The sequence below is a fragment of the Dermacentor andersoni genome, chromosome 4 (genome assembly GCF_023375885.2).
Source record: "Dermacentor andersoni chromosome 4, qqDerAnde1_hic_scaffold, whole genome shotgun sequence".
Lineage (NCBI taxonomy): Eukaryota > Metazoa > Arthropoda > Arachnida > Ixodida > Ixodidae > Dermacentor > Dermacentor andersoni.
This window is the reverse complement of record NC_092817.1, coordinates 6824934-6839854: the sequence shown is the minus strand read 5'-3', so window position 1 is coordinate 6839854 and position 14921 is coordinate 6824934. Positions and strand designations below refer to the sequence as shown.

The 14921-nt window shown below is 43.7% G+C and overlaps 1 protein-coding gene across 1 annotated transcript in view; it reads left to right on the top strand.

Moving 5' to 3' along the window:
• The first annotated feature begins 3299 nt into the window (after nt 1-3299).
• Hpf1 (Histone PARylation factor 1) overlaps nt 3300-14921 on the top strand; it is a 47521-nt gene continuing 35899 nt past the window's right edge. Inside the window, exons 1-5 of the mRNA XM_050182778.3 lie at nt 3300-3552; nt 3618-3654; nt 3762-4004; nt 5759-5948; nt 11399-11497. Of these exons, the coding sequence (XP_050038735.1) occupies nt 3436-3552; nt 3618-3654; nt 3762-4004; nt 5759-5948; nt 11399-11497 (686 nt within the window). The 5' untranslated portion in view covers nt 3300-3435. The remainder of the gene's footprint in view (nt 3553-3617; nt 3655-3761; nt 4005-5758; nt 5949-11398; nt 11498-14921) is intronic.

Genomic DNA, 14921 nt, shown 5'->3' with positions numbered 1-14921 from the left:
CTCGTTCCGTTCGGTAAGCACGCATATGTTTTTAGTATTTCGAATCATATCATGATAAGAAGCCCGGAAGGAGCACCTGCACAGTGCCTGTTGGGTTGCATATGATTCCTTTCATGTTGCATCAGCCAGAAAGGCGGTTGTCAGGTTTCACTGAAGAAACGCACATACACACACAGAGATATTTAGAAATGCAGCGCTTCCCGTGCACATAAAGGATATGCAAATGCGGCAGGAAAAACCACAACAAGCAATCAGCGAGCTCCGTACGCATATGCATGACCTCCGCGACCACCATAACTGCCAATCCCGGAGGTCCTGTGTTGCACCATTATTTTCCCTCTTGCCTGCAATGACTCCAAACTGCAGCGACAGGCGGCTCTGCATTAGACCGGCGTTGTCAGAAATACGTGAGAAAAAGAAGGCTGCACCTAGAATATTTTGGAATCACATAAAATTATTAGGCAGGAAGGCAACAACAATACAACAACATATCCTAGACGAAGATGAAAACAGACTGGAAGGAGAAGCAGCAATAAATTACATCCAAAAAGTAACAGCCGAATCTTTCCAAGGCAAGGACAAGGTTGTATTTGAAGAAAAAAAGAGCATGAAAGAGACCCAAGGGGGAAAGGAGCTAGTGCTTACAAATTTAAACTGGAAGAAAGCGGAAGAGAAAATTCCTAAGCGCACAGCCACAGGGCTAGACGAGGTTCCCGTTAGGCTGATAAATGAACTGGGACCAAAAAGTAAGGAAGCTCTCGTGAAAGCAGTTGAAAAAACTTTAAAAGATAGACGAATACCAGACAGTTGGCGACAAAGTAGAATGAATTTAATTTATAAAGGTAAGGGGGAGAAAGACAGAATTCACTCGTATAGACCGTTGACCATTACATCGGTAATATACAGGCTAGCAATGCAGGCAGTGAAATTAAAGCTTCAAGCATGGGCAGAAAATAATGGCATTTTGGGAGAGCTTCAGAATGGCTTTAGAATAGGTAGGCGTTTGGATGATAACTTGTTTGTTCTTACTCAGTGTATTGAAATATCAAAAGCAGAAAGCAGACCGTTGTATGTAGCCTTTTTGGACATTACAGGAGCATACGACAACGTAGACCGCAGCATTTTGTGGGATATTCTGGAAGGGGAAGGCTTAGGTAACGATTGTATACAGCTCTTGAGAGAGATTTACCTAGAAAATACTGTTTGCATTGAATGGGAAGGGATGAGGAGCGCGGAGAAAGTTCATATCAACAAGGGACTGAGGCAGGGGTGCCCTTTATCCCCGCTGCTGTTTATGATGTACATGGTGAGGATGGAGAGGGCGCTAGAAGGAAGTAATATCGGGTTTAATCTCTCATACAAACAGGCAGGTACAGTAATAGAGCAGCAACTCCCAGGTTTATTTTATGCGGACGACATTGTGTTGCTCGCAAACAAGCAAAGTGATTTGCAACGTCTGGCTAATATCTGTGGACAGGAAGGCAACAAGTTAGGTTTGAAATTTAGTGTTAGAAAATCAGGTGTTATTGTATTCAATGAAAACAGTGAACAGACAGTGGAGATACAGGGCCAAGAAATACCTCGGGTAACAGAATATAAATACCTTGGTATATGGATAAACGAAGGCAACGGATATATGGAAACACAGGAAAAAACCATAACAGTCAAGGGGAAGAGAAATGCAGCCATAATGAAGCACAGAGCGCTATGGGGATACAATAGGTACGAGGTCCTCCGGGGTATGTGGAAAGGGGTAATGGTTCCAGGACTTACTTTTGGAAATGCGGTTGTTTGCTTTAAATCAGGGGTACAATCAGGACTCGACGGGAACCAAAGGTCAGTGGGTCGCCTCGCATTGGGCGCTCACGGGAAGACTACAAATGAAGCTGTGCAAGGGGATATGGGCTGGACTAGTTTTGAAGTGAGGGAAGCCCGCAGTAAAATTGAGTACGAAGAACGGCTGAGGAATATGGAGGAAAGTAAATGGGCTGGGAGAGTGTTCAGGTATCTGTACAGGCAAAACATTGATTCACAGTGGAGGAAAAGAACTAGGAAGCTTACCAGCAAGTATGCGGCCTGTGGGGTGGGCAACACAGCAACAAAGAAGGTCAAGCGGAAAGTCAGAGAGGCTGAATTAATCTCATGGGTGGCGGCAATGGAAAAGAAACCTGCCATGAGTAACTACTTAAGGGGAAAAAACGAAATTAGGAGAGAAACCATTTATGATAACTCAAAGGGAAGCTCATTACTTTTCGAAGCGAGATCGGGATGCCTTAGAACACGCACCTATAAAGCGAGATATAGGAATGAAGAAGAAACATGTGCTTGCTGCGGTAAAGCTAGGGAAACGACGGAACATATTTTATTAGAATGTGAGGACGTCTACCCAGCGGTCGATTTAGGCACCACTGGCCTCCTTGAAGCCCTTGGGTTCAGCGGGAGCAGTGGTAAAGCAAACAGGTCCGCAATAGACATCAGTAAGAGGCGATTGGAGGATTGGTGGAAGAAAAGTAGGGAAACGACAAAAGACGGAGACGTACAAAAGCACAGTTCGCAATAGGGTATCAGAAAATTTGGACGTGGTAGTTCATAGTGGGTTTTTTTTTTTTTTTTTTTTTTTTTTTTCATTGGTGAACATAGGTAGGATATTAAGCAGCATAGTAGTAAGAGCTTGGTGGCGCAAGCCACCGCCCCGTTCCAAAGGGGACGCTCATAACATCCATCCATCCATCCGTGCTGAAGACGTCTGCCCAGCGGTCGAAGAAGGTACCACTGGCCTACTTTAATGATGTGGATTCAGCCCTATGGTTCAGCCCATAGAGTTTCTGATTATAGCAATTGATTATAGTGAGAAACTCTATGGTTTAGCCGAGAAACTATATGGGTGCAGCCATTGGTTCAGCGAGAGCAGGGAAAAAGTCATAGTTTTCTACATAGAGTCTCTAAATAAAACTCTATGCTCACTACAATCTTGTGAGAAACTCTATACCCATAGAGTTTCTCACTGTAACACTGTAGTTTCTCACTGTAGGTTGGTAACATGGTGAGAAACTATGCCAGCACCCCCCGCCGCCATCGGAATACGTTTTTCAGTACACCATAGCAATGTAGCGATGCGCTCATATTGTATCAATATACAAGTCGGCTCATACTTTGTAGTTGAACAATGTGATCGTATAACATGTTTATTTTGTTGAACGTAATAAAGTTTCAGGAATTGGCATTTGAAATGAAAGGCGCGAAACGTCCGGCGTTGCCGTCAGGTGGTTGGGCCGTCGAACGAAGGCCATGCAAAGCTGATCCGGAAGCCAGTGCAGAAGTTTAGCCAGTTTAGCGCGCATTCTTTCCATGGCGTTATCGATGTGTCGGTGATTGCCCGCCTGAATTAGGCGTTTGCAGTTTGCACACAAGCTTTGCCAGTGACCGTGTCACAAAATGCCCCAGGGTCGAAAGCGGCCTGCAAAAGATGATAGGCTGCCATGCAAATATGGGTCCAAATGTTATCGAAGAAGTACCGACCATTTAAAAAGATTTAGCCACCCAGAGTCTAAGGTATGATATTTACAAACATTTGTGTTGTAGCCGCGTCATTTTCTTGAGATTTCTTTTTTCCTCAGGAATTGGAGTGTGACGCCAGTGTTTCTGGAGACGCACGTAAGGACTATATGCGGTGTCGTAGACTTCCTTACGTTACTTTTATAGTTTCGCTCTTTGTAATCAGTATCGCTCTTGTTTCCTCTTTTCATATTATTACAACGCAGCTACGGTTGACAGAGGTCTGGACGTGGCACGTGTGTTATCACCGAAAAAACTTAAACCAACCGCCAAGAAGCCTGACGTGTCTACCTCCGAAACAAAAGTGGATGCAAAGGAGCCTAGCGATCTCCCCGACTCGCCTGATGACGTCCGGGAGTCTATTAGACAAAAATTTTTAGTTGAAATGCCTGAAGACTTCTATGATTTCTGGGAATTCTGCACTTCTCTGAAAAAGGAACGCCCGTCAGGTGCGACATGTTTAAAACACTCCTGCGTACTTGATCAGATCGCATGTCTTGTAGCAGTAACGACAAAATGCTGGGAAGCATATTCGTTTAATATCGAAGATTGTGGAATTAAAGTTGCTGCATACACTGCACTTCTGGCGCAGTTATTTCTACTCGTGTCACATTGCTTGACGATTTGACTGCCCTACCAGTCAGCACTGCAGCCAAAAAGTCTCATTCACATACCATTCCTACCTTTTTAGTGAACGAGATAGGAAATAAATATTTGAGTACACAGCGAAATGGCGATTTCTCTGCAAACAGTTTCCTTGTCATGGTGCTTTGTGAACTTGGGCAGCGCGAGCAACAAAAAGGGAGTACCAATTTCCGGATTTCTACATTAAAAAAAGTTACTTTTAGTGCAGCTTATATCTGACATCGGCCGTGTTGCAGCTCATTTGCATTAAAAGACCGTTAATGCACTTGTACATTTGTGCACAAACATGTTAATTTGGCAGACAAGATTCTTGTGAGTGCTGTGGGCCGACTGAATTTCCTGCTTATACCCTGCACCTTATAAATTAATTTTAAGGACCACACCTCTAGTAACCAAAGCAATGCCTCCCTGTGTTTTCTTTTGTCTACACATTTAATGTAGAATGGATTACTAATGCCACTTAATGAGAGCAACCCTATTGGTTTCTCATTCGGTGTCACGTAAAATGTTTTCAGCATTGCACTGCACAAATATTAACAGTATATTTATACATGGCAATTTATTTGCTTAAAAAAATGATGCCAAGGCAATTAATATACATAATTGTGCAATGCAGTGGCTCATTTCTAGCTGAAAGCATGGACATTTTATTGTGGCTGCTGTCTATATGCAGCATTAGTGGGCATGTGCAAGGAAAAAAACAGATCAGTTTATTCCAAAGAGCTGGGCCGAGTGAAAAGCCTCTTGGGTGGCATGGAGGAAAGGGATGGGGTGAGGAAGAATGTTGCAAACATGGGATGGCTGCTGGTCTGTGGCCATTTGAGAAAGGAGCAATGTTTCATGGCATGATGGACGCCTTTGCTGCATGCACCTTATGATGTGCCTTAGCTTGCCAGTGATGTGCTCATACTTATGCCTCAAGGATGCTCGTTTAACATTGCTTATCTCTTAATACTACTGGTGTGTGCAGCAAGTAATGCATGCCGTAGAAAATGCAGGCACCGCACATAAACTTAAATGTGAAAACACTGTCGCCACAGTAACAAGAAAGAGTTGCAGAAACAAATTTGTTCATATGAATCGAAAACAGACTGCACTCACGCATCACCTCTTTCTATTGTGCTCAAGGAACCAAGCGGGATGTCGTGGGACTTGCACATGTTGTTTTCGTGTATAAATTACCGTTCCTTAAAAAAAAAAAACACACACACAACCAGTTGAGTGTTTGCGCAGCTCATGTCATCCATACCTTCTCTTTTTGTCCGTGTGATTTTTTTTTTTGAACCGACAGTATGGCGGGATGTAGCTTATGGCTATGCTGAACACGATCTGAGTAGCAATGCTGTGGCTTTGAAGGGTAATTTTTAACCACTTGTGACTCTTTCATACAGTGTGCTCTCATAAAATTTTTGTACAAAAGTTTTTCATGTGACATACGCTCTATGCATAAATGATTCTCCTAGGCATAAAACAAGATATAATTTTGGAGAACCTTGAAGCAATATGCAAGAAATATTTTGCATTGCTCTTCAGCATGTTATGCTTTTGTTTCTTTCAGATGCACTCTATGACCTGCTTGGTTTGAAGCTTGTTGGCCCCTTTGATGTCCTGGCTGGAATACTAACAAACAAGAGCGTTAGGACATCCGATGACTTCCTTTGTCACTGGCGCTACTTTTATGACCCTCCTGAAATGCAAACTGTCCTAAGTGGAGATGATGAGACAATGTACCACATTGGCTATTTTAGGTGAGGCATTTTTTTCATTAAAGTTGTAAAGAAGGCAGGTAAAATATGTTGTTTCTCACACACATATTGGCACACACCAAATATCTTTGGTGTGTGTTACTTAAGTATCTGATTAGACAAATCATTAATGGCCTGATGTCTTTTACAGTGAAAGCTTTTTTTTTTTAAGCATTGTCTGTGTACAGCTGTATAGTGTGACCCATCTGGAAAGCATGGGGTAATATTTGAATATTGTGGTTTCATTATCATGTATTATCCCTTAAGGGTCATAATACATTATCATGTATTATCCCTCTTGGGGTATTACATAAAGGGGGGGGGAGGGGTTACGGAAGATAAGAATAGAAACAAGAAGAAGGGTAAAAAGAAGGACACCGACCACTGAATGAATACAAGAAAACCTCGACTTCAAGAATAGAAACAAATACGTGGTTACAGTTTCTTATAAAACTCGGCCTGTAGATTCGTATGAGAACAAAAAAAAAAAATACTAAGAGACACACTGAATAAAATGCAAAAGCAAATCAGCAGAACAGTCACAATGTGAACTTGCAATGTCTGGCAGCTTTAAACTGCTGCTGTCGCGATGTTCATTGTAAGCCACTAGGAGTAAGCATTTGATGACATGCAGTTAATGAGGGTCCTCAAAACGTCTGTCAAAAGAAGAATGCATGTTCCGAGTACGCTAGAAGAGACAGCGAGATAATATGACATATGATGTGGCCTTGGCATCCGAGCGACAGTTGCACTGCATGACTATCTTCGACTGCAGCAGTGTACTTTTCAGACGCTTGCTAGGAAACACATTCAGATGCGAGTTCAAATTGGATGTGAGAAGATAGGACAAGTGCTTCTCTTACCTGTTTATTTCCTGGGGAAACGGGGAAAGCGGGAGATGGAAATTCAAGATGATGAGCAAAACGAGAACAAGGTGAAAGCGGGAGCCAGTGTTTCGACAAGTGGACTTGAAGAAGAAAAGTCCACTTGTCAAAATGTTGGCTCCTGCTTTCACCTTGTTCTCCTTTTGCTCATCCCCCTGTTTATTTCCTGCCATTCCACTGCTTTTTCTGAAGCATGTTCCTTCGGCCTGGCCCTGTTTTTTTGGTAATGATGTGTCCTGGGACATACAACTTTGACAAGTCCTTTGGAGATAGTTTGATAAAATGTCTCCTTTCTTATTCCTGATATTCCAATAGCTACATACAGCCGGATTTTTGTTCCTATAGCTCAGCAAGTTCGCTCCACTTCTTTACTTTACCTTATGCATTATTTCATTCTGTAATGTGCTTAGTGTTTTGCTATACTAGCTAGTAAGCTTCCTTGCTAGTAAGCTCCCTTCACAATGTGTTAATGCCTTTTTCTTTGTGAATGTACCAGCTGTTTGTTTTCTTTTTAGTTTGAACACGTTTGCAAAATATCACCTGTACAGCGCTGTTCCAACCTTTCAGCTGCATTTATCAAACAGGCAGGCATTATTTGCATGGAAAATGATAAGAGTAGCTGACTTAAAAGATTCACTTAATAACTTAATTTATTCACTTTAGGGCACATTTTGCAATTGCCATATTGAGGCCAAGCAGTAGTGAAGTCATATTTGCTTAGTAGAAATGATAAGTCTACCACCATGTTTCAGATAGCCAGCACTGAATTAAATTCTGGGGTTAACTGTAACGCCAATCCGTTTTTCAGCAGATATTGTAGGCACATACCTCGAAAGTGATTATGCTCTTAATATTAGGGGTGTGTGAATACCAAATAGTAGATTTCAAATTGACTATCAGAAAATTTTTTGCACAACCTAATGCTTACAAATTTTGGCCAAGAAAATATGGTGCTGCACATGCTGGGAAGTCACCTTAGCATTGCATAACAAGAATCTAGGAAGCTATCAGTAATATAAGTACATCGAAATCATGGCATACAGTACAGTCTACTCTTATTAAAGGAGTACTGACACAAAAATTTTCAGTGTTGTTTTTTGTGCTGAAATAGTACAGTCAGATCCTGGCACAACGAAGTCCACTTCAACAAAATTTTCAGCACAGCGAAGATTTTTTTCATTCCCTGTCAGTGTCCCATAGAACATAATGCATCGAAATTCCTTCCAAAACGAACTACTTCACAGACACATTTTCACTTCAACGAAGTTTTTACAGAGCAGATGAGAGAGAGAGAGTGAACTTTAATGAGCACCAGCAGTTCAGTCGGCTGGGCCTAGGCCTCCCACGATGGGACGTTGAGGTCTTGCCTCTTCGCCGCTTGAGCAAAATTATTTGAACTGTAGCTCATTAAAACCCCTAAAACTGCTTTTCATGCCTTGACAAACCATTGACCTGGATAGCATAAAAAAAAAAAACGCACAAGGTGGAGCTGCTCGGGCCATGATGAAATGTAGACAAAACAGAAAGCCGCCATGCTGTGTTGGTGACGGCGATTCAATGCGGTCTCAGGAGGAGCATCCGAGCTCTGAGGAAATGTTTTGGGCCATATTGATTAGGAAAATAGTGTGTATAAATAACATTCACGCAATAATTTTATTTTTATAGTATTTTATTTTCCACAAAGTTTCGTGAAAATGACTCAGGTGTGCAATACCAATTACTATATGAAGTAGCAGTTGCAAAGTCAAATCGCGGTAGGGTGCGACAAGGCGTTCGGGCGATGCACGCTTGACAACGAACGATTGCACGCCATTTGGTCATTGTCCCTCGAACCTGTTGGATTGTCAGCTGAAGCATGTCGCAGCTGACAAATAAATGCAAGTTTTTGTTGCTAGAAGAGAAGGCTTGAGTTATAACCCACGCTGAAGCTGGAAAGAAAAAATCAGTCATTGCAAAAGAACTTGTAATTCCGGCTAGCTTCAGGGACGTCAGCGAAGCACAAGTAAGTGACTCAGCCGGTGCACGAGGCCTTGGACAAGGCAGTTTACACCTTGTTCGCGGAGACGCGGGCCAAGAAAATCACCCTTAGCGGTGATATTGTGCAGCAAAAAGCCCTGGATTATGCCTGTATGCTAGGAATAGATTACTTAAAGGCCAGCGTAGGTTAACTGAATAGATTATAGTCATGCCACAGCATCATCGGCAAAGTTTTGTGCGGTGAAGCTGCTTCGGCGGATAGTGACAGCACCACTTCGTGGATGTCAGCCGGCCTCGCAGGCATCTTGAAAGACTACACATTCTTGGATATTTATAATGCCGATGAGACCCCAGGCTCTTCTACGAGATGCTGCCCACCAGGACCCTGGATTTTAAGGGGCTGCGCTGCCACGGAGGCAAGCACAGTAAGACGAGAATAACCGTGCTCCTGTGCGGTAATATGGACGGTCTGGACAAGCAGCTGTTCATCATTGGGAAAAAGTGCCTAACCATGCTGCTTCAAAAGAAATTGGAACCTTCCCGTGAAGTATGGGGATAACACTCGGGTGTGGATGACCCGGGCTGTTTTCGGAGAATGGGTCGAAGCCTTCGACCGGGACGTGGGCAGGCAAGGCTGAAAACTTTGTCTACTTTTAGACAATTGTTCCGCCCACATCATAGAGGATGCCGAGCTGGAACTTGTGCAGTTAAAGTTTTTCCCGCCGAACTGTACCTCTATCATTCAACCCCTAGCCCAAGGGGTCATCCAGAGCGTCAAGCAGGCCTACCGTGAGCGCCGTATTCAAAGGCTGCTTCTGAACGCGCAGTTGGGCCGCGAAACAAAACTGGACCTCTTTATAATGCTCCAAATTATTTCCGCTCCGTGGTGCACAACGAGAAGCGCCATAATCTGCAACTGCTTCCACCAGGCTGGGTTCACTGCGCAAGCTGCCAAAACTTGGGACTCTGAGAACGAAGGTAGCGATGGAGACGGGTTGCCGTCTGATGAAGTTGCAGCTGCGTGGGCAGCCCTGCTGGAAAGTGGAGATGTGCCCGCTGATGTACGTTTCAACGAGTACATCCAAGCTGACTCGTGCATGGTGGTACGCGAAGAAGTGACAGACCAAGAAATCCTGAAGAGTGTCCGGGAAGGCTGTGTGTCGTCGGATGAAGATGAAACAGCCGCGCAACGTGAGCCCGGACCACCGACTACATCAGGGGTCATGGACACATTTGATACAATCAGGCGTTGCATCGGGTCCCAGGACGACGATGAGGCAATGGTTCTGCTGGTGGCATGCGAGTCATGTTGAGAATAAAGGGAAAATCAGACATCCACCCGTTCGTAGCAATTGCTACAAAGGAAACCCATACGGGTTTCTCGAAAGAAAAGCCTCATAGTTGAAGAAAAATTCGTCCTGGTCCGGGACTCGAACCCGGGACCACCGCCTTTCCGGGGCAGCCGCTCTACCATCTGAGCTAACCAGGCGGCTAGCAGATGGCAGGGCAAAGTCGAATTTGTCGACAACACGAAGCAAGGGCAGCAGTTTGACGTAGTAGTCATGTTGCGACGTAGTAGTCATGTTGTCATGCGAGACAGCACCTAGCAACTTGGCTGCACATTGCAAACAATGCAAATGCTCTCTGCTACTAGAAAGCACCACAGTCATTGGCACATCAAAAACAAAAACGGATCGAGAAATATGGAAGGCGCTTGCGATAGCTAAAGAAAAAGAGATGTGCGTAAGCACTCCGTCCATCACGCTTATCGAAGCTGAAGTAGAGTTTGCCAGGGCGAACGAGTGCAAGTGAATGATGTATGCCTGGCCCGAACTATGATCACATGTTGTCACCTTGTCATATCTTTTTATATCCCCCCCCCCCTCCGCGCCCTATCTCCTTGTATATAAGCGCATTCTTTAACAGTATTAAACAGTTGGTAATTTGGGCTATGTACGTCCACGTCCTGTCCTTCACTTAATATTGTCAGTGTAAAACTAAGCGCAATATAACCATGAGCACATAAACTTCATAAAGCTCCATAAATAATTCAATTGCATAAAGCTCCTTAATGCCACTGTCCCAACTCGTAGCTGTGGTCCTTCAGTGGTTGCTGTTTACATGGCATGTGCCTATATTTACAATTTGGCCTCTGTCATTTTTTTTAAGAGGCTGAAAAAAATATCCCCTACTAATCTTGATTTTTGTAGTCACTTTATTTCAGTTCTTAAACTGGGACTATTTATATGCAATTTTTAACTTCTTAGTTATTTTACATCAATATTTTTTACAGCAGATAGCTTTCTTAGGCTCTTTCGGACGTTTCTTGGTTGGTGGTTGAACTCTGCAAGAAAAATGGTAATTCGCACTCTCTCACTCCCATTCGTTTGTTCAGGCCATTCGCTTACATTGACAATCATTGTTGGTTTCTACACAATTTTATTTTTTTCTTTTGGTTCCTATTGAAAATTCTGTGCATTGTCCATGCTTGTGTATTTTTGGACAAATATTTATTTTGGCTTTTCACTAGCTGGAGGAGACAGTACATTTATCACAGAGAACAGATGGCTAATGAGTCTGGAATCTTTTTAGGGATGACCCAAAGGAGATGCCTGTATTCTTGGTGTCAAATGTTGCATCAGAAGACTGCAAATTTGTAAAGGTAGCAGGAAACCTGTTCGCTTTACTCAGGTAAGGGGGAAGTTTCACAGTATATACTTTGACATATTGCTGGAAGCCACACGAAGTAAAACAAATTCGTATATGTGTTTTTTATCTTGTAAAACATAGTCGAGCACTGCTGTACAACACCTGTACAACGCAATTACCTCTTTAACGAAGGATTCCGTACTTCCCACCCAAATTATCATCTTTCATAAGTATTGTGAAAGCCTCTACAGCGAAGACCGCTGCAACAAATTCACTTGTATAACAAAGGAAGTTAAGCATCCCCAATGGCTGAATTATTTCTTTGCAAAGAATGCACGCAGCTGTAAAACGACTAAACTTTGTAGCTGCCACTGAGCTGCGATCAGCGCTGGTGATGCACCTGAAAAACCTGCTGATGACAGTGTGTGTTCCAGTCCTCCAACTCGTACACCGCTTGTTGCAACACAGCAGGGAAGTGTTACGGCTGACGAAAATGTCATAATTGATGGCAACATGATTATCTGCTCAGAACTGTGGACCGATGATATCATTTAAGCCATCGAAGACATTCGGCAACAACAGAGGCAACAGTGGGAAAAAGCAGGAGGAGGAAGGCAACAGTGATGCAAAACTGTTAGTAAATTGACTGTCAATAGGATCAATAGTCTTTTGAAAATATTATTGCCATAAAAATGTAGGGGTGTACAAATAGTAGATTTCGAATCGAATATCAATCGAATCAAGAAAAAAACTATAGAATCGATTATCAGAAAATTTTAAAGAAAATTTACTGCTTACAACTTTTGGGGCAAAAAAACACACTGCTGCACATTCTTGGGAGTCTCTTAGCATTACATAATAAGAATTTAGCAAGCAATCAGTGACGTTGGTACATAGAAATCAAGATATGCAGTATGGTCTACTCTTACTAAAGGGAACTCCAAATTAGTATACCAGCACTGATTTCAATTCACTTGTAGCGTGTAGAGGTCTGGAAAATGTTTTCTTTTTTAATAAAATATCTGTTGAACAGAATATTTTTCCTTCTTAAAATAAATAATCACGCTATAATAAATTCTCGGGCTTTACGTGCCAAACCAAGATGTGATTATGAGGCATGCCCCATGGCGAATTCTGGATTAATTTTGACCACCTGGGGTTCTTTAACCTGCATCCACTTCACGGTACACAGGTGTTCTTGCATTTCACTTCCATTGAAATGTGGCCGCCGTGGCCAAGATATGGTACTGCTCCCTCAGGCTTAGCAGCACAATGCCTTAGCTGCTACGCCACCATGGCGGGTAATTAATGATGTTATGTTGTATTAAATACCAATGAGGTTCTTAGTTTAATAGTGGGCCAATGTTTTATATCAATCCTTTATGCACAGAAAGTTTTGCTTTCCCGTTTTCCTACAATATACAGAAGGGCTTTCTCATCTTCATGGCAGTGGGCTATTGTAGGACCAATCTGCGCAACAGACAAAAGTGCGGACAGTGCATAACGTGACACAAATACTACTCCGCACATAGCCATCATTAATGCTGTGCAGGCCGACTGCAGTTGGCGTGTGCACTATGGGCAGGCGTCTTTCCCATGTCAGGATCGGCGTGTTTCCCACCTGTCAAAGATTATAAAACCGGGATGGTTGCAGCAAATTTGTGCGATGCTCCTCGCCCTCCCCTACATCTGCCGTCCACCCAAATGTATACTGCCGGGCAATCAGTGCGTAGTTTTGTTACTTTCACACCTTCCAAGTAAATGCAAAGCTAGCCTTGTGGCGAGTTGTTCAAAGCTACAGAAACGGACTCATGTGCGTCTACAAACGGTGTTGGGAACGAGAGGCCACACTAAGGTGCATCACAAAGATGGCAGCCGGGAACAACTTGTTGCCATCCCATACACTCACATTCATTTGTGAGGCAGTTTGTTCGCTTTCTGAGTGTCGCTCGGCTGCTGCGAATAGATCTGCATTGATTTGGCACCAAACTAACTTTAGTCGCCAACGCCCGATGAAGCAGTGCCGATTAGGCCTACTGGCATAGAGAGTGTGGCCGTGATCAAAATTTGTCTCTGGCCAATTTGATAATGGGTCACAAGCCGTTGTGGAATGCTTGCCCCTATTATGTTCGTACGGGTGGCTCATTGGTCAATCAGTGATCGTTCTTGAAATTACGCATATGGGTTACTTTGAAACACGATCTGTGTGCCTTCTGGTGGCTAATTGGCCCAATCTTTGCACTTTCTGAAATACACGTAGCATTTGTTGCCGTTATTTCCATTTGCGTTGCATTATTGTTTTGATTGGTCCTGTCGACCTGTACAAACTTGTACTGGCGGGGGGCCTCCTATCGACCTGGACAAACATTGTACCAACAGAGGTGGCCCTGGCCGACAGGGGATGTTCTGCGAGTTGCAACGTTCGGGTGCTGTGTGTGTGATCCTTAAATCAGGTCGATGTTGTGGAGTGCAAGTAGTAGGGCAGAAGCGCTCTCAAAGTCCATGACCTCATCAGCTGCCACAGCGTGTCTGCAGCGAAGGGAGACGCACTGCGCAGCATCAAGCACGAGGGCATGTGACATGCAGCACTCAGTGGGCATCCACACTGAATATACCGAATATTTTTAATTTGAATACAGTAAAACCTTGTTAAACCATACCCGCTTCAACAATAGTTTCATATTGAAAGCAGTAAAGTTGAATCCCCGACTCAGCAGCCATTGAACATAATGTGTTTTGTATCCGCATAAACCGTACCAACTTATTACGTATGTATCGGTTAACACATATTGTTTCCACTTTTCGTCGCGCAAACACGCCGGTGCATCGTCTCCATAGGGTCGCATGGCAGAACAGCAAGCCTCAGAATAGGAACCATAGATCAGAACAACGGCATCTAAGTGCCCTGTGCATTTGTGCGTGAAGCCATATCAACATAGTCATTTCGGCACCATGCCAAAGAGCATTGTAGCGTCGTGCAAACAAGGACTTGCGTCGTTCGCGTCATGCCGAAGCTCGGATAAAAAGGACGCTGGGTGCTTAGCATAGAAGAAAAATTAGACATTGTTCGTGCTATAGAACGTGACACAAAGAAGTTGGTGCTGGCATGCGACAGGGATCTACTGTTGACTACGGTGTATGGCATTTGGAATGCAAAGCAGTTCCTCAGCAGCACTGCTGTGACCGTGAAGAGATGTAGGATACAAGGGTCTGCTTTTTCACATTGTTACCTCTGTTGTTGCCGAAGTGTCGCCTAGTGACAGTGATGAGGATGACACAGAAAGCAACAGCACAGGCGATTCAGGCCCGACAGTGGCAGAAGCTGCGCGTTAAGTCAGCCTCTTGAATGCAGTCGTCGTGACGAGAACAGCAGCCCACAATGAAAAAGGTGCCCCGCGACATTTGCAGCGCTACCGCGCCCGTGCATAGAGAATATGCAACGCCAACGAGGAATCTGCCATGTGAG